We start from the raw sequence: 18,404 nt of genomic DNA, 5'->3' as shown, positions 1-18,404 counted from the left end.
TCTTGCTACTTGCAGTTTCCCAGACATTCATTTATAGTAAAGTGTGAATGACTTGCATTCCAGGAAGCGACATCTGAATGCTTCACCCAGGTGGGTGGGGCACTCACAGTGGAACTCCAGACAGGAGGTCAAGCTGGTCAGGGTGGCATCATTCCTTTCAAGTCTCGAACCCCGGCTCATGCCATATGGTCGCACACCTCTGAAGCCCCCAGCACCCCACCACTGAGACTCACCTCGGCCAGAACCTCTGGACAACACCAAGCAGACAACCCTGGCCTCTGGACAACACCAACACTCTTTATTCTGGAGAGTAAATGCCAAATGGCTAAGCAAGTGGGGGTGGCAGGTCCAGCTGAGGACCCCTCAGTCTGAGATGGAAAAGCTGGGGGAGGAAAGGGACACTTATTCACTTTTCAAAGCGCCAGAGAGAAGCATGTGCCTCTATGCTTCTATCACATGGGCAAAACATGTGATCCTCTGTGCAGTTTTTATCAGCTTCTTGGGGTGGAGCAACGGGGACCACAGCCAGTGAAACCAGCTTGGGGCTAGTCAGCCTGAGTTACATTCAAGTCCTCATATGGGAAAGACTGGGGGCGATCTGACAGTGACCTCAGTCTAGGATTCCGAGTTGAGTCCCCAGGCCCCAACTCCATGCAAGAGCCAAGACCGCGGCTTCGGCTAGTAGTGCTGACGCATGGCCACTAGGCGGCAGCAGGGATCTCGGGGTGCAGCACGGCTTCCAGCCACCTACGCGGTCCCATCGGGTCAAAAGTCCAGCTCAGGCATCAGAGTGTGCTTGGGGCGGCTGGGGGGCTCAGGTTCCTCCTCGGGAATGTTCCCCGAGAGGACTGTTCCTTCCCCATGCTGGGCCTGCCATGCTCTCTGCTGGGCCGGCCAGTCCAGGTGCGCCCAGCGTGGGTCAGGCCCCCCGACGACCTCGTCCACCAGGGCCTCCAGGTCAGGCGGGGGTTCGGGCCGCTCCACGAGGATGGGTGCGAAGGGCCCCACCAGCCAGGGCAGGGGCACGGACTGCACCACCAGCTCCAGCAGCTCGTCCACACACGCGTGGGCCCGGGCCATGCTGCCCCGGCCCTCGGCCAACACGGCCGCCGGCAAGTCTCCGAAGCGGCGGGCGTCGGCAAAGGCGGCCTGCAGGGCGTCCACGCTGCGCCGCACCTCGGCCACCTTCTCTTGGGCGCTGGGGGGCAGGCCTCGCACGCTGGTCTCCAGCGCATCCACGGTACTCTGCAGCTCCCGCATCAGACTGCGGGACAGCACCAGAGTCTCCAGCTCCGCCTGCGGGGAGCGTGGGTGGGGATGGGTGGGAGCAGAGGGGAGGGGCCTCGGTGTCCCGGATGGACCCCTGCTGGGACCCCCATCTGCCTCAGTTTCCCCGCAGACACTCCAACCAGCTGCCAGCTGACCTCAGCACTTGGTTGGAGCCTGGCAGCCCTGGACCTACCCACAGCCCACTCCCTTCCCTCCTTTCCTCCTCCCATCCCCCACCCACCCCCCACCCATCCCCCATGCCATCCTACCTGGCTGTGGCGCCTCCGACCGTTCTCTAGGGGTCGCTGGCTCCAGTCTTCCCACAGCTCGTGCACCTTCCCCGGGCGGGCAGGGGTGATGGGGGTCACCCCGCACTGCATGCGGTCGATCTGTGAGAACCAGGACCATGCTAGTCAGAGATGGAGGGGCTGGAGAGTTGGGGGAACAAGGACCCCAGTCTGGATCTGGCCTCAAAAAGCATTGGATGCAAACCTTCATGGCCTGCTGATCCACCTTGGCTGTCCCATCTATTCTCTTCCCTGACCTTGGCCAAAACCTGTGACCTGAGGTACCCCTGAAGCTCAGACTCACTTCTGGCCCTCTGCCCAGACTGATGTCTCAGGTACACTCTCCCTCCCACACATCTCCCCGCCAGGTTCACTCCAGTTCATTGTAAATGTTGCCTCCTCCAAGAAGCCTTCCCGCCCCCTAAGCCTGGTTGGACCCCTCCTCTGGGTCTCACAGCATCCAGCATGCTCTCCTGTCATGATCCTTGTCCCCCTACTGGACTGTGAATGTCCTGGTTGGGGGAGGGGGGCACTGTGCCTTTAGTTCACAGGTCAGGGCAGGTATGAGATGATTAATAGAAATAAACTGTGGCCCACCCATAAAACAGAACACAGTCTACCCTCCATATTCGTGGGTCCTGCATCTGTGGATTGAGCCACGATTCGGGGTTGCTTGAACCCACCAGGGGATACAGAGGGCAAACTGTACTAGGCCATTTTACAGAAGTGATTTGAGCATCTCTGGGTTTTGGTATCTGTGGCGGGTGGCCCTGGAACAAATCTCTCACGGATTCCAAGGGATGAATGTATTATGTCACCTTAAAGAGGAAGGAAGTGCTGACAGGCTAAAACGGATGAACCTTGAGGACATTCAGTCAGTTCAATCACTCAGTCGTGTCCGACTCTTTGCGACCCCATGGACTACAGCATACCAGGCTTCCCTGTCTGTCATCAACTCCTGGAGCTTGCTCAAACTCATGTCCATCAAGTCGGTGATGCCATCCAACCATCTCATCTTCTGTCATCCCCTTCTCCTCCCGCCTTCAATCTTTCCCAACATCAGGGTCTTTTTCCAATGAGTCAGTTTGTTGCATCAGGTGGCTCAAGTATTGGAGCTTCACCTTCAGCATCAGACTTTCCAATGAATATTCAGGACTGATTTCCTTTAGGATTAACTGGTTTGATCTCTTTGCTGTCCAAGGGACTCTCCAAGAGTCTTCTCCAACACCACAGTTCAAAAGTATCAATTCTTCAGAGCTCAGCATTCTTTATGGCCCAGCTCTCATATCCATACTTGACTACTGGAAAAACCATAGCTTTGACTATATGGACCTTTGTTGGCAAAGTAATGTCTCTGCTTTTTAGTATGCTGTCTAGGTTGGTCATAGCTTTTCTTCCATGGAGCAAGCATCTTTTAATTTCATGGCTGCAGTCACCATCTGCCATGATTTTGGAGCCCAAGAAAATAAAGTCTGTCACTGTTTCCATTGTTTCCCCATCTATTTGCCATGAAGTGATGGGACTGGCTGCTATGATCTTGGTTTTTCGAATGTTGAATTTTAAGCCAGCTTTTTCACTCCTCTCTTTCACTTTCATCAGGAGGCTCTGTAGTTCCTTTTCACTTTCTGCCATAAGGGTGGTGTCATCTGCATATCTGAGATTATTGATATTTCTCCCAGCAATCTTGATTCCAGCTTGTGCTTCATCCAGCCTGCATTTTGCATGATGTACTCTGGTACTAGGGGCTTTCCTAATAGCTCAGTTGGTAAAGAATCCACCTGCAATGCAGGAGACCCCAGTTTGATATCTGGGTTGGGAAGATCCACTGGAGAAGAGATAGGCTACCCACTCTAGTATTCTTGGGCTTCCCCGATGGCTCATCTGGTAAAGAATCTGCCTGCAATATGGGAGACCTGTGTTCAATCTCTGGGTTGGGAAGATCCTCTGGAGAAGGGAACAGCTACCTACTCCAGTATTCTGACCTGGAGAATTCCATGGACTGTATAGTCCATGGGGTCACAAAGAGTTGGACATGACTGAGTGACTTTCATTTTCACTTCACTCTGCATATAAGTTAAGTAAGCAGGGTGACAATATACAGCCTTGACGTACTCCTTTCCCAATTTTGAATGAATCCTTTGTTCCACATCCGGTTCTAACTGTTGCTTCTTGACCTGCATACAGATTTCTCAAGGAGACAGGTAAGGTGGTCTGGTATTCTCATCTCTTGAATTTTCCACAGTTTGTTGTGATCCACACAGTCAAAGGCTTTAGCGTAGTCAATAAAGCAGATGTTTTTCTGGAATTCTCTTGCTTTTTCTATGATCCAACAGATGTTGGCAATTTGATCTCTGGTTCCTCTGACTTTTCTAAATCCAGCTTGACCATCTGGAAGTTCTCTGTTCATGTACTGTTGAAGCCTAGCTTGAAGAATTTTCAGCATTTCTTTGCTAGCATGTGAGATGAGTGCAATTGTGCAGTAGTTTGAACATTATTTGGCATTGCCTTTCTTTGGGATTGGAATGAAAACCGACCTTTTCCAGTCCTGTGGCCACTGCTGAGTTTTCCAAATTTGCTGGCATATTGAGTGCAGCACTTTCATAGCATCATCTTTTAGGATGTGAAATAGCTCAGCTGGAATTCCATCACCTCCACTAGCTTTGTTTGTAGTGATGCTTTCTTAGGCCCACTTGACTTCACATTCCAGGATGCCTGGCTCTGGGTGAGTGATCACACCATCATGGTTATCTGCGTCATGAAGAACTTTTTTGTATAGTTCTTTTGTATATTCTTGCCACCTCTTCTTAATACCTTCTGATTCTGTTAGGTCTATACCATTTCTCTCCTTTATTGTGTCCATCTTTGCATGAAATTTTCCCTTGGTATCTCTAATATTCTTGAAGAGATCTCTAGTCTTTCCCAGTCTATTGTTGAGGACAACGAAACTGGCCGAATCTGGTGCTCACAGGTGCCCTCTGGTGGCTACTTCGGGAAGGACAGACTGTGGGATCCAGGATGTGAAACCGGGACCAGGTGAGTAAATCACCCGGGCTGCACCCAGGTGGAGGAAGAGGAGGATGTGTGCGGGCTTAGGGTATACTTTGGAGGCAGAGTTAACAGTACTGGCTGATATATCAGATGTGGAAGAGGAGGTGGAGAAGAGGGGAGTTGAGGGTGATTCCCAGGTTTTGGCTTGAGCCCTTGTTAGGACAGGGTTGCCATCAATTGAGATGAGGAGAAGGACGCAGGAGGAGCAGGTTGGAGGCATCTGAACCTATCAAGCCCAGAGAACATGTTCCTCTGGAGAGGGAAGGATGCACAATGAGGGGAGAAGCTGGGTTATGAGCTCGAACCTAAAGTCTGGGGAAGATTGGGGTTGGTGATGAGAGAGCCTGGGGTACCTTCATCACTTTTTCCATCTACCCTAAAAAGTAAAAATGAAAGTCACTGAGTCGTATCTGACTCTTCGCATTGCTGAGGACTATAGCCCGCCAGGCTCCTCTGTACTCTGTCCATGGAATTCTCCAGGCAAGAAAACTAGAGTGGGTAGCAATGGCACCCCACTCCAGTACTCTTGCCTGGAAAATCCCACGGACAGAGGAGCCTGGTAGGCTACAGTCCATGGGGTCGCTAAGAGTCGGACACGACTTAGCAACTTCACTTTCACTTTTCCCTTTCATGCACTGGAGAAGGAAATGGCAACCCACTCCAGTATTCTTGCCTGGAGAATCCTAGGGACGGCAGAGCCTGGTGGGCTGCTGTCTTTGGGGTCGCACAGAGTCGGACACGACTGAAGCGACTTAGCAGCAGCAGCAGCAGCAGCCATTCCCTTCACCAAGGGAATCTTCCCAACCCAGGGATCGAACTAAAATCTCTTACATATCCTGCATTGGCAAGTGGGTTCTTTATCACGAGCGACACCTGGGAAGCCCTCTGTCTACCTTAACCACCTGTAAATTCAAGCTCCTACTTCCCCTCCTACACAAAGCCCCTCCGAGCCTCTCCAGGCTGAGCCTTGAGCCCCACTGAGTGCCTCCAGCCCCGGATCCCTCCTCTGCCCCAGCCCTGCACATACTCGCTTCCGCCTCCACCTTCAGACTAGCACAAGACCAGGTACTCGGCTGGCACTCAGTCCACGCGTGCTGGCCTGCATCACAGGCTGGGGGAGGCGGGCCGAGAGCTCTCACCAGCTCCAGGGTCTCCTGCAGCTGGGCCAGTGTGTCCTGAGCATGGTGTTTCTTCTGCCTCAGTTTCCCCAAAGAGTGCTCATACGCCAGGTGGCGGAGCCGCGTGGACAGGGAACCCAGGCGCACGAAGTAACCCTGATGTTTGCGCTGCTCTTCCACCGAGCCCACTTCCGGGCCCTCAGCCTCCGCCGCCAGCGCCGCTGGAGGACAGAGAGGGGAGGGGAGTCAGGGTGGCCACGCCCTCTGCTCCTGGGTGGATTAGCGGGCCCAGGGCACTGGGGTGGGGGTGGGGGACTCCCAAATTTATAGTTCCCTTCTACAATATCAACTCATTCGACCATCCCCAAACCCTACGATGTAGACACGATTATTAGTTCTATTTACAGACGAGGAAAACCAACGTACAGAGAGGTGAAGTCCCACAGGGTACACGAGGCTGACCTGGGATTCGAACCCAGGCAACCAGAACTACTCTACTCGAATACTAGGTCTCTTTACCTCGGTTTTTCTCATCTGTAAATGGAGCTAATAACAGTAAAGAATTGATTACGAGTGCGTGGCACACAATAGGTGCTTCAAAAATGCCTCACAGGAACTTCCTTGGTGGTTCAGTGGTTAAGATCCCACGCTTCCATTGCAGGGAGGTTCAATCCCTAGTGGGGGAACTAGGATCCCGCATGCTGCACCCCATGGCCAAAAAATAAATTAAAAAAATAACGTCTCACAGCCTTTCTGCCAAGGAGGCAGCATGTTCCATGTATCTCTAGTGCTATGAAGCAGGCCTGAGAAGTCAGACTGTCTCCAGGGCCAGAAGACAAGATGTAGAACCTTGGAGAATGATGGGGCTTAAGGAAACCACGTAAAGGGGAGGACGCTATTCAACCCAAGTTTTTTTTTTTTTTTCAAGGCATACCAGAAATCAGGTTCTGTAGGGCAAAAATCTGATTTTTTTTTTTTGTCATAGCACACAGCATGTGGGATCTCATCTTCCTGACCAGGGATCAAATCTGAGCCCCCTGCATTGGAAGGCAAAGTCTTAATCACTGGACCACTGGGGAAATCCCCAAAATATGATTTTAATTTTTATGTATATTTATTTATTTGGCTGCCTTGGGTCTTAGTTGCATCATGTGGGCTCAGTTGCCCTGAGGCATGTGGGATCTTAGTCCCTGACCAGGGATCAAACCTGCATCCCCTGCATTGCAAGGTGGATTCTTAACCACTGGACCACCAGGGAAAGTCCCCAGAAATCTGATTTTTAAATGAATGTGATGAATTAAATCATTTTAAAAGCACTGCCGGAGAAGGCAATGGCACCCCACTCCAGTATTCTTGCCTGGAGAATCCCAGGGACGGCAGAGCCTGGTGGGCTGCCGTCTATGTGGTCGCACAGAGTCGGACACGACTGAAGTGACTTAGCAGCAGCAGCAAAGGCACTGCACAGGCCAAATAGTGCAATATGGAGTGCCACGGTCTGGAGGGTCACCAGTTTGGGACTGTGGGCCTCCAGTCTGTAAGTCCAGTACACTCTTGAGAGTCTGGGCAGTCAGATTTCTCCTAGGATGTGGGCTGGGAGCTATGGAAGTGGACTGGAACCCTGTGTTCCCTGCTGATCTGCTGTGTGGCCTTGGGTGAGTCTGGGACCTCTCTGATCTGTAACCTCTAGAGGTGGGCCCTGGGCAGGAGGATTCAGGGGCGAATGGGGAGGCTGCTGGCCTTACCGAGCTCCTCCTCAGTCATGGGCAGGAAGTGGTCCACCAGCTCCTCTGACTTTTCCAGCACGACATCCATGGCATGGCTCATGGATCGCTTCAGCTCCACACTCCAGCGGCGGCCCTGCCGGGCGAGGCCCACCATGCCTGTCACGCTGCTGGCCACCACACCCTTGGCCGAGGTCACCACCTGGTAGGAGGGGCCGAGCTCCAGGTGCCGTCAACTTTGGGCTCCCTTCTCCTCCCCCCAGCTCCGGTGGGCTGTGAGGCAAGGTCCCCTGGCCCTTGACTGGCTCTGGGCCACTATTTCCCCCTCTTTAAGATTTTTCTTTCTTTTTGTTTGTTTATGTGGACCATTTTTAAAGTCTTTATTGAATGTGTTATATTATTGTTTCTGTTTATGGTTTGGTTTTTTGGTCAGGAGACGTGGGATCTTGGCTCCCCAACCTGGGATCGAACCCACACCCCCTGCATTAGGAGGAGAAGTCTTAACCACTGGGCCACCAGGGAAGTCCCACCCCTTTGTAAAATGGAGGAAAATCAGGTCTGTTCCTCATGGGGTTGTTGAAGGGAGGCTTAGCACCAGCTGGCACATATTAAGTGCTCAGTAAACATGGGTGTCTAATTGACATCTGATTTCCATCTGGCTAGTGTTGTCTCAAATTGACTGAAGCCTGACTGGGTCCTGGCCTCGATATTGAGGTCAGGTCTGGGAGGAGGCTGCATTTCTCACTCCCACCTCCGCCGCCCCCACATAGGTTCCCACATGATCTGGCGGTGCTAGGGGGTTACCGTCTCTGAAGGTTGCTGGAGAAAGGGCAGTTTCTCTTCCAGCTTGTCCAGGCCCCTACAGGCAAGATCATTCACTGTGGCCACTGGAGACAGACAGGCAGGGAGTGAGAATCGGGGAGATGTCAAGGGAATTAGGGACACACAGAGAGTCATGGAGGGAGGGGATGCTGGAGAGAGAGGCAGAAAAAAGAGACACACACACAGGGGGAAAGAAATAGGGAGGGGGGCACCTGGCTGGTCCCCTGCAAGGGGCTGGGGACCCTGAGGCTGTGGGTGGGCCACCAGGCGGGACCCCACCTCTCTGCCCTTCCCACCTCTGCCCTGCCATTGGTGCTGCCAGCACCAAAGTGACTCCTCACCCATGTCCAACTCAGACACCTCAGCAAGTAGGTTCAAGATCACACAAGCCAGCTGAGAAGAAGGGAGGGTGAGGCCCTGGGCTGGGACCCTCAGGTGATCCCCTTCCTCAGTCAGATGTAAGACCAGGGGTCTCTCTGCCCCCCACCACACCCCTGGGTTGGACCCCTGAGCTGGTTACAGGCTCAGGATGGGTGGAGGCAGGGACAGAGGGGCAGACAGGGGAGGGAGATGGGACAGGCAGAAGGACCCAAGGCATATCAGGCTAGTCAAAGGGAGGAGGACAGTGAGACAGACAAATGGGAACCAAAGGGGTGGACAAAGAAACAGCTAAGGGCAGGTGGCCAGGTGATCAAACTACAGAGGGACAAATAAGAGGGGAACAAATAAGAGGGGAAGATGGCACAGGCAGAAGGACTCAGCGAGGGTGAAGCAGGTGGGGGAGACAGACAGGCAGACAAACTAAAGGCATACAATTTAGGCAATACTGTGCAGCAGGACTTCCCTGGGGGAGTCTAATGGTTAAGACTCCATCCCTCCATTGCAGGGGGCACAAGTTTGACCCCTGGCCAGGGAACTAAGATCTCACATGATGAGGGGTGTGGCCAAAAAGAAAAAAGACTGCGGAGGCACATTCAACTCAGGGGGTTCCTTGTAGTGGAGCGTGAGAGGGCAGGGCAGTGGGAAAACCACGGGACCCAGGACACTAGCCAGGGGAACTCACGCTGGGGCTGCAGGTGGCTGAGCAGTGGCTGGGCATGGTTCAGGGCTCGGGTGGTCAGGTCACACATGCAGTGCTCAGCCAGGCGGCAGGCAGAGCCCAGCAGTGGATGTCTGTCCTTGGCGGCGCTGTAAGCCTCGGATACCGCAGTGCATGTGGCCCTGATCAGGGGAAGGGCAGCCACGCGCTGCACCGCGTTCTGTAGGAAGGGGTGGCATCAGAGGGGTCTCAGGTGGAGGGGCGGGGCTCAGCCACCAGCTGAAGAGCCTGCCCACGCTCTCTGGGCCAAGATGAGGGGGAGAGGAAGTGTATTGAGCGCAGCTGCCTGCAGGCAATGGAGACCCTCATGCAGGTGTTTAGGGCTCTAGTTCTCAACAGCAGACACAGAACAGGACTAGTTCAGAAGGAATTGGTCTGGTCCAGAAGCCTGGCAGCCTACAGTCCATGGTGTCACAAAAAGTTGGACACAACTGAACACACGTGCGCGCGCACACACACACACACACAAAGGGCATAGCCTCTGGACCATCTGAGTTCCGTTCTGGTTCCGCCGCTTCCGAGCTGTTTGAACTTGGGCAACTATGTGAAGTGCTCTGTGCCTCAGTCTCCTTATCTGTGAAATGGGCTTCTAGGGCTGTGAAGGGGATTAAAGGAGTCATTGTATATGAAGCACTTGGACCAGTGAATGATGCAGACTGTATGCTGTGATTGATGCTGTTATTGTTTTATTGAGAGTGCCATGATGGTGGACACAGAAACAGAGAGATACAGGCAGAGACCCAGAGATGGTGGAGGGATAGGTTTGAGCAGAGGCCAGGTAAGCTGGCTGGGAGTGTCTGGAGAGACTCTCCTCTCTGGGCCTCACTTTGCCCCTCTGGGAAATGGGTAGAATGGGCCTCCCCCAGCCATGGTCCAAAATGCCCTCAGAATAAGGTGCTCAAAGCAAGGGGGGGTGACCCAGTCTGAAATTGTCCCCTGAGGGGCTGTCTCCCTACCCTCTCCCGAGCCGAGCTCCATGGGAGACACAGCCCCTCACCTGCTGATCCTGCTCCCACGAGCTGGGTCCGGGGGCCTGAGCCGCCTTGTCTTCTGACATGCCTGCTGCAAACAGGGTCACCCTGGGGGGCAGGACAGAGTGAGAGGCCCTTGCATGCCAGCCCTCCCAGCTCCCGCCCAGGCCCTGGGTTCTGTCCGGCAGGGCTTGGTGACCCAGGCAAGTCTCATCTCCTCTTGGGGTCTCAGTTTCCTCATCTGCAAGATGAGAAAATGATGATACCTACCTCAGAGCATCCTGGGCAGGGACAATGCATGCACGGGGCACTGCACACAGTAGGTGCGAACTTCCCAGGTGACTCAGATGGTAGAAAATCTGCCCACAATGCAGGAGACCTGCTGGGTCGGGAAGATCCCCTGGAGAAGGGAATGGCTATCCACTCCAGCATTCTTGCCTGGAGAATTCCATGGACAGAGGAGCGAGCCTGGTGGGCTATAGTCCATGGGATTGCAAAGAGTCGGACATGACTGTGCGACTAACACTTTCACTTCAGAAAACCTCTGGCAGGATGGGGGCATGGTAGTGATTTAAAGCATGGGCTCTGGGGGGAGAGACACCTAAGATAGAGTCCTTCCTGCCATTACCTGCTGTGTGACTTTGGGCAAATGCGGTCACCTGTGTGGGCTGCTTTCTCCTCTGCAAAGTGAGGGAGATCCCCATTACCCTCAGCCCAGGGATGGAATCATGCAAGCAGCCCACAGCAGGGATGCAGGTGGAGTGGGAGCCGCAGAATACCAGTAAATTCACAGTCCAGTCTGACACACAGGGAAACTGAGGCACACAACAGGTTCATGCTGGGCCCAAGGTCACTCAGCTAAGTAGACTCAGAGAGAGAGTTCGACCTCAGACTCCCCGCCTGCAGTTCTTCCCGTGTCGCCACCCCTGCGCCCTCAGAACCCTAGTCCTCGTCCAACAGGGTCCTGAGCTTTTGCCAACTGGGACAAGGGTCTCAGCCACCTGCTGCGGCCTATCACATCCCACCTCTTACCAAGCCGCTGGACTCTAGCCCGTCCACCCACCCACTGGGGCCCCCGGGGACCTGTTGGGCTGTCCTGGACGGCGCCCGCGGGGAACTCACCTGGGCGCGTTCAGCCTCAGCCGCCAGGTTCTGCCACAGACCCTAGACGCGGACTCCAGTCTCCGCCCGCAGCCTACCCCACCCGCCTTATAGCGACTTGGGGGCGGGGCCTCGGGGGACTGACCAATGGAGAGAGGCCATGCGGGGGCGTGCCCGGGGCGGGGCTCCAGGCCCCCTGCTCTACCCAGGGGCTCCCAGAGCGCCCCGCAGTTGTCATAGCAACTCGAGGACGCTGGCTACACAAGAATTGAGCTACTTTCCTTGGCCCTCACTGCTGTTGCTCCAGAGACGGTGGAGGGCCATCACAGCCCCCCAATCTCTTCACCCAATGACCTTGGGCAAGTCCTCAAGGTCTTTCTTTTTGCTTTTAAAAATCTGCACAACGGGACGCCGTCGTGAAGATAGGATACAGTCATAGGAAGGAAACACATCATGGCCACATATAGAGGGTACTGGCTTTGGATTAGGACTTGTTTTCTCACTTACTTTCTTTAAAAGAAGAATGTGGCCATTAGCCTTTGGCTCTGGAATGGGATTGGGAATGGCCTACTCCAACTGTCAGCATGATTTCCAGGCTCCGTACCTTCTACATGGAAAATATGTCAAAGAGCAGGAGCAGTGACTCACACCTGAGAACATCCCAGTGGGAGGGCAGGAGAAACCACGTTTATTCCTCAGGAATACTGAAGTGCCCTGGAGTGAGCCGGCACTCTCCGTAACGGCGTTACCAGTAATGCTTTCAACCCCAGCACACTGTGTACGTGTTTGAAACCAAGTCTGTTTCTTGTTTTGTATTTTCTCTATGGAAATTGCAAGGAGGTGGTCTTAAAAGAAATAAATTAAACTAAAATCGGCAGCCCCCCCCAAAAAAAAAATCTGCACAATGGGAAAGCATGGGCCTCTGAACTGAAAGCATCTGCCCCCCACTCCCCCCACCCCAGCCCCTGCAGCCTGTGGACTATGAGGCTGCCTACCTACCTTCCTACCAACCAAGGATCCCAGGGACTCTCCTGGCACACAGAAAGAAAGACAATTTTGTTTGGAGTTGAGGTAGCATTTTTTATAAGAAAGTATGCCTGGATTTCAACAACACCTCCCAGGCTAGTTGATTTTATTCCTCAAAAAATTCTCAGTCGCTTTGAGCGAGTGGTTTTCCTACTGTATTCTCTGAATGGAGATAATCCCTTTCTCTGATACTGTTTTTACAAAGTAAATGACTTCACTATGTGAAGTAGGTAGAAATAAGACTCTATGTGACTTGAAATTTCTGAACTGGCTATTAACTTATGGAACAAAAACACTGGCTAGAGAGTTTGAGGGAAATTTGAGGTGGTTTGTTGTCCCTCAATCTATTTGCTTTGACTCTCTTGTAACTGTTATAACTGGTTTAATTTTTCTGAGTGTTACTAATTTCTACTGGATTTTATCAAAAGTTGGCTTTGCTTCCTGTGATTTTATCCTATTTTATCCAAATCCTTTACTTTGTATATATATTTAAAGGAATAGAACGTTTGTAAATAAAATTTTTTTAAAAAAAATCTGCCACTTAACTAAGCCAGGAGAGAGGTCGGCTCATTCCTTTCGATACCCATTTTACAGATGAGCAAAGTGAGGATCAGAATGCTTAAATCAGGAAATTCCCTAGCAGTCCAGTGGTTAGGACTCTGCACTCTCACTGCCAAGTGCCCGAGTTCAATCCCTGGTAAGGGAGCTAACATCCCAAAGCTGCACAGCGCTGCCAAAAAAAAAGTTTAAACCACTTGCCTCGGCTCACCTAGTGATTGAGGGATCTGATTCAAACCCAGCTCTGCCAGACTCCAGAACCCTGGCGTTCATTGCCACAGTTGGAATGACCACCCACACCTGGAGTGACCACCCATGTGGGTATGACCCTTCTTCCAAGGAGATGCAAAAGAAGAGCATGCCCCCAAACATCCCAGGGAACCCCTAGGCTGACCTCGAGCCCCACCATACACAATATTATTTTGGCAGGTGGCCCTGAGGTTCCAGAGCTGTGAAAACACAGTCCCCTGGGCCCCTGCCCATTTGTTCAGCCCCAGCCAGCCTTCCCACGCTTGCTCTGGGTGGCTGCCCCTCCCCGGTTATCACAGGCCAGCATGAAAAATTGTTTGGAGCTCTGAAGCAATCAGGTTTAATTTAAACCTTCCCCAGGACACAAGCTCTGGCAGGAATCCATTGGTAAAATGATACCCTGGGCAATGGTCAAGGTATTATTTCCAGTTAAGTCCAGGGATGGGGAGGGGAGGAGGAGATCAAATCCCAATAGCTATCCGTTTGGGATTTCATGGCCTATCTCTCCTTTCCTCCTTCTGCATCCTGAAGATCTAGGAATTTTACTTGAGAGATGCAAGGAGCACAGTGAAACCATCCACTTCTGTTCAACAATTATTTATTAGTGAAGCTCCACCTAATGCAAAGAGCCAATTCTTTGGAAAAGACCCTGATACTAGGAAAGATTGAAGGCAAGAGAAGAAGGGGGAAGCAGAGGGTGATCTGGTTATTAGATAGCATCACTGACTCAATAGACATGAATTTGAGCAAACTCCAGGAGATAGTGGAGGACAGAGAAGCCTGGCATGCTACAGCCCATGGGGTCACAAAGAGTCAGACAGGGCTTAATAACAACAATCCAGTCTGACTCCAAGCTGAGTGATGCTGGGTAAAAGGAAATCCAGTCCCAGGTCCAGGTCCTGCACTCAGAAAATCACACACAAAGTGGGGAGACAGAGCTAGATTGAGGCAACTTCACTGTGGCCAGGGCAGGCTGGAGGAGCCAGAGACCAAGAGGTCTGAGAGATACGGGGAAAGAAATTTCTGGAAGAGGGTACAGCGTGAGCAAAGGCAATAAGGCAGGAAGGTTCAAGGAATGTTTCCGGAAGCCTGGATGAAACAGATTCCAGAAACTATGGGAAGCCCAGTCTCACCCTTAGAAGGTGGGATTATTTGCTTAGTGGGGTGCACTGGCCTATGAAGACTTTCCTCCTCACTCCAGCCCCAGGCCCTGCCCTGGGCTTCAATGGGACTTAGCCACAGCCAGGAGCCTCTGGCTCTTCAAGGCCTCAGGGCCAGCACAGCGTGTGTGATTCCGGAAGAACATCTTGTCTTCATTGACCACCAGCCAACGATAGAGGTCAGACAGGTTCTGGTCACAGATCCAGGGGTTACTAGAGATGTCAAAGCCATCCTTCAGGTTCCTGGCAGCCTTCCCCAGGGAGGTCCAGAGGCCCGTGGGCACCGTGGTCAGCAAGTTGTTGGAGAGATCCAGCATGTCCAGTTTCTGCAGACCTTGGAAGGCGCCGGCTGCCACCAAGGCCAGCCTGTTGTCATTCAGGAAGAGGTAGCGCAGTTTTGGCTGGGGTGCCAGAAGGCCCTCTCCGAGCACCTGCAGTCTATTGCCCTCCAGATGCAGCCGTTCCAAGTTCAAGGGGCCCCTCAGAAGGTCAGGGGGCAACGTCTGCAGCTGGTTATTGCTAAGGTCAAGGGTGAGCAGGTGGGTGAAATTCTCCAGGAGCCCAGGGGGTAGGGAGTGGAGCTGGTTCTCGGACAGGTCTAGATGTCGTAGGGCTTTCAGGCCATGCAGCCATGAGGCTTCCAGAAACTTCAACTTGTTCCCCCTCAGCACCAGGGTGCAGAGGGCAGCCGAGACCCGGAAGAAGCCAGGGGGCAGCCGGGTCAGGGAATTGTGGGTCAGGTCGAGCACCTTTAGCTGGGGCACGGGCAGCAGGAACTTGGGGGAGAGGTCCTCTAGTCGGTTGCTGGAAAGGTGGAGTTCCTGGAGGTTAGGGATGCCCTGGAGGAAGTCGGCAGGCAGCTGAGTCAGGTTGAAGAACTCCACAGCCAGAAAGATGGTGTCAGCTGGAAGGCTGTGGGGGATTTGGGCAGGTGGCTGGCAGGAGATGGAGCTGCCATTGACCGAGGAGAACACCAGACAGGCTTCAGGATTTGGGGTGACCTCCTGGGCTGAGACTACAAACAGCAGCAACAGGAAGAAGATTCTAGAAAGATGGGAGTCCCAGCCCACCAGGCTGCAGGCAGTGACAGAAAAGAGCTTAATAAGTCAAAATTAAGATATTAGATACCCAGCAAGATAAAAATACACCCAGAATCTGCCTGCTTCTTACTATCTCTACTCTCATCAACCTGGACCCTGCCACTTCTTTGCTAGGCTGGAATAATGGAGTCACTTCCTCTCTTAGCTTCCACCCCCTGCCCTCCAGAGCTGCCAGAAGTAACTCCTGTTCCAGGAAGAATTATAATTCTATGAAAGCCTGAGTTTCTTCGTCTGACCCTTAAATACTACCCTTTCCTATTGCCAGTCCAACCTCAATGGGATATTAATTATTTGCAGTTTAACTTGCTAATTTCTTCTGCTCTCACTTGTTTTCTGGGTCATTTCTTATCTCCCTGGTTCCATGTTTTGAAAGCAGAGCCCAAAAACTTTTATTCATCCTGCAAACCGCCAGCTCCAATGCCTCCTCCTTTCCACAAAGCTTTCTTGACCTTCCCAAGCAGAAAACTGTTTCCTCTTGGGAAACAGTTGGGACTTCTGCTCCTCATGGTCCCTCCAGCAGTGATGCCCCAAGCCCAGCAGCACTAGAGACCACCTGAACACCCTTGGTTGCTACAACTCATGGACCACTTGGGATTCTTGTGCTGTGTGTATGTGTCAACTACAAATTGACACCTACCATCTACCTCTACAAGGATTAAATCATGCGCTGCTGCAGCTGCTGATTTTCCACACCCCCTGAAATGAGTTCAGGGTAGAGAGCAGAAACGAGGCACTCTGTGCTCGGGGGTGAGGTGGCAGTGGGCGGGGGCAACTGGCAGGACAGGTCTTCAGGTACTTATTTTCAGGAGCTAGTTTTATGAGCCCAGTCCTTGTATCTCCTTATATCTAGAAAAGCACTAAAATCCTTCATAGTGACCAGTGCTCCCTGTGACTAGCAGAAAGCTTCTACCAAAATAAAATAAAATAAAATAATATATAATATAATTATATATATATATATAGGCTTGATTGCATGTACTCCCCCTTCACAAAATCACATCTCTACTGATCTCCGCCCCCCTGCCTCTTTGGAGCAGTCTCTCAGAGCTATCTGAGGTGCTGTTTCCCAGGTTGCAGTCCTCATTTTGCCCCCAATAAAACTGAACTTGCAACTCTCTCATTATGCATTTTCTATGTCGACATACTGGAGTGAGTCTGTCCATTGGAGAAGCCTGAGTGTCAGTCTGCTCCAGCCTGCAGGCCAATGTCTGGACCTGGAACTTCAGCGGGTCAGACAGACTGTATATCTCTGCAGTGTTGGTGTCAGTTCTGCCCAGGACGGGTTGGGTGGGGACCTACCTCTGTTTTCGCTCTGGGTTCCAAGAGGACATGGTGGCCTCTCTGTTTTCCATCCAGGTTCCCTTAGTCTGGCAAGGTGGCCTTGTACCTGCCTAAGCTAGGGGCAGGGGCAGCAACCTTAGGGAAGTCTCCACCCACATCCTGTTTCCGACAGGGGCTGACCTGAGCCAGGCAGGGGAAAGGGAGGGGTCAGGATTGCAAAATTGCTTTCTGGCAAGGAGAGGACAGGAAGGGGGCTGCCCACTGCCTTTTTGACCCTGTTTCTACCTAGTTTTTCTTTCCCCGAGTCCTGCTTTTGGAGAGTGGGTACCCAAGGGCCTCTGAGGGTGAGTTGCCACATCTCCTAATCTACGAATCAAGGGTCAGGTTTGCAAAGTGCCAGTCTGTCCTGGGGGATGGGGACGTCTCTTTGAGCAAGAGGTACTATTTACAATAAATTTGAGCAACCTGGAAGCTCAGCAGAGAGAACAACAGCAACAAAAAAAAACTTGTCTTAAATTCATGACATATTCTTCTTTTACTTTTTTGAATAAAATCATTTTAAAAAAATAGAATTCAAAAGCAATTGATGCCAAAAGTCTCCACAGTCTTTGAAAGATGGCCTATGCTGTGTGCTCAGTTGCTCAGTCATGTCTGACTCTTTGTGACCCCATGGACTGTAGCCCACCAGGCTCCTCTGTCCATGGGATTTCTCGGGCAATAATACTGGAGTTGAAGGAGGAAAGGAACAGGCCAAACTGACTCCATCTTGAAAAAGAAGGAAACTCCATCTTACATTCCCAGTGAACTTTGAACTATGTGCCTGGTAGCCATGGAGATCACACACCTATGGCCAAACAGGCCTCTCGGACTGATAGACCAAGATTCCATACCAAGATTTCTCTTCGCCAGAAAGAATGGAATAATCCCCTATGTAGTCAATCACCTTTGTAATCTTTATGGGCCCATTGGTGTAGATTACAATGAATAACCAGCTGACCCTTCTGATAAAATCAGATTTTATCCCCCTTTAACATTTTCCAGGCTAGGTTTAAGGAATTTGGGGATGTGGGCTTGAGCACATACACTTAAGGTACATAAGGTTTTCACAAAAGTCGGTCGGGGTCCCTGGCTAAAGAGGAAACCCTGCCTAGGACCCGCCGGTGTAATAAACTGCATTCCACAATCCACGCTGTCCTTCTGAGTGAGTTTGTTTCCCAGAGCGTTTGGGTATAACATTTGGTGCGCTGGTGGTATAGCAGTGAGCATAGCAGCCTTCCAAGCAGTTGACCTGGGGACTCCTCACTTTGAGGAGACAAGTCCCATTTGAGGCTACTCTGAGGCCTCATGGCTTGGATCTTCTAGAGGGAAGAAGGTGCCTCGCCCCTCTGGAAAGATTCCGTTCCTCGCCATCTGGATCTTTCACGTTAGTGGGTAGTGGATGGCAGCAGGGGAGTTGAGCACTCAGGTAAGGAAGTTCCCCCCCAGCAGGGTGGAAGAGGGGGCCTGATCAAACCCCCTGGGAGGGAATGGGAAACACACGGACCGTGAATGTTACAAAGGAGGTGATGTCTGCGTAGTCTTGAGGTAAATTATT

The 18,404-nt window shown here is 52.1% G+C and overlaps 2 protein-coding genes across 18 annotated transcripts; both read right to left on the bottom strand.

Moving 5' to 3' along the window:
- Positions 1–276: 276 nt before the first annotated feature.
- Positions 277–11,521, bottom strand: PLIN5 (perilipin 5). Of its 17 annotated transcripts, none has more exons than XM_081499667.1 (9): positions 11,458–11,521; positions 10,964–11,015; positions 10,362–10,443; positions 9,329–9,524; positions 8,248–8,330; positions 7,465–7,645; positions 5,744–5,943; positions 1,539–1,658; positions 277–1,296 (listed from the first exon to the last, which is right to left on the bottom strand). In XM_081499667.1, exons 3-9 carry the CDS (start codon positions 10,419–10,421, stop codon positions 766–768), a joined length of 1,371 nt encoding a protein of 456 aa, XP_081355793.1. In that variant the 5' UTR covers positions 10,422–10,443; positions 10,964–11,015; positions 11,458–11,521; the 3' UTR covers positions 277–765. The 17 variants fall into 17 exon arrangements, with proteins under 17 accessions (XP_081355793.1, XP_081355806.1, XP_081355801.1 ...); XM_081499680.1 differs by lacking the exon at positions 10,964–11,015 and adding an exon at positions 10,606–10,811 and having other exon boundaries at positions 9,329–9,959; XM_081499675.1 differs by lacking the exon at positions 10,964–11,015 and adding an exon at positions 10,606–10,811 and having other exon boundaries at positions 5,632–5,943.
- Positions 11,522–13,850: 2,329 nt separating this feature from the next.
- LRG1 (leucine rich alpha-2-glycoprotein 1) lies at positions 13,851–16,952 on the bottom strand. The gene is made up of 2 exons (XM_081496054.1): positions 16,829–16,952; positions 13,851–15,503 (listed from the first exon to the last, which is right to left on the bottom strand). Exons 1-2 carry the CDS (start codon positions 16,879–16,881, stop codon positions 14,492–14,494), a joined length of 1,065 nt encoding a protein of 354 aa, XP_081352180.1. The 5' UTR covers positions 16,882–16,952; the 3' UTR covers positions 13,851–14,491.
- Positions 16,953–18,404: the final 1,452 nt, after the last annotated feature.

This window comes from Giraffa tippelskirchi, chromosome 6 (assembly GCF_054371585.1).
Source record: "Giraffa tippelskirchi isolate mGirTip1 chromosome 6, T2T-mGirTip1v1.2.pri, whole genome shotgun sequence".
NCBI classification, from domain to species: domain Eukaryota; kingdom Metazoa; phylum Chordata; class Mammalia; order Artiodactyla; family Giraffidae; genus Giraffa; species Giraffa tippelskirchi.
Note: the sequence above shows the minus strand (reverse complement) of the source record. Positions and strands in the feature narration are given on the sequence as shown.

What these genes read in the sequence shown, in the direction of transcription:
- PLIN5 (XM_081499667.1), bottom strand. Translation starts at nt 10,421, where the DNA reads ATGTCAGAAGACAAGGCGGCTCAGGCCCCCGGACCCAGCTCGTGGGAG. An exon ending in CGTGGGAGCAGGATCAGCAG is followed by an intron (nt 9,525 to 10,361) that starts GTGAGGGGCTGT and finishes CCCTTCCTACAG; the next exon opens with AACGCGGTGCAGCGCGTGGC. An exon ending in CATGACTGAGGAGGAGCTCG is followed by an intron (nt 5,944 to 7,464) that starts GTAAGGCCAGCA and finishes TCTGTCCTCCAG; the next exon opens with CGGCGCTGGCGGCGGAGGCT.
- LRG1 (XM_081496054.1), bottom strand. Translation starts at nt 16,881, where the DNA reads ATGGAAAACAGAGAGGCCACCATGTCCTCTTGGAACCCAGAGCGAAAA. An exon ending in AACCCAGAGCGAAAACAGAG is followed by an intron (nt 15,504 to 16,828) that starts GTAGGTCCCCAC and finishes CACTGCCTGCAG; the next exon opens with CCTGGTGGGCTGGGACTCCC.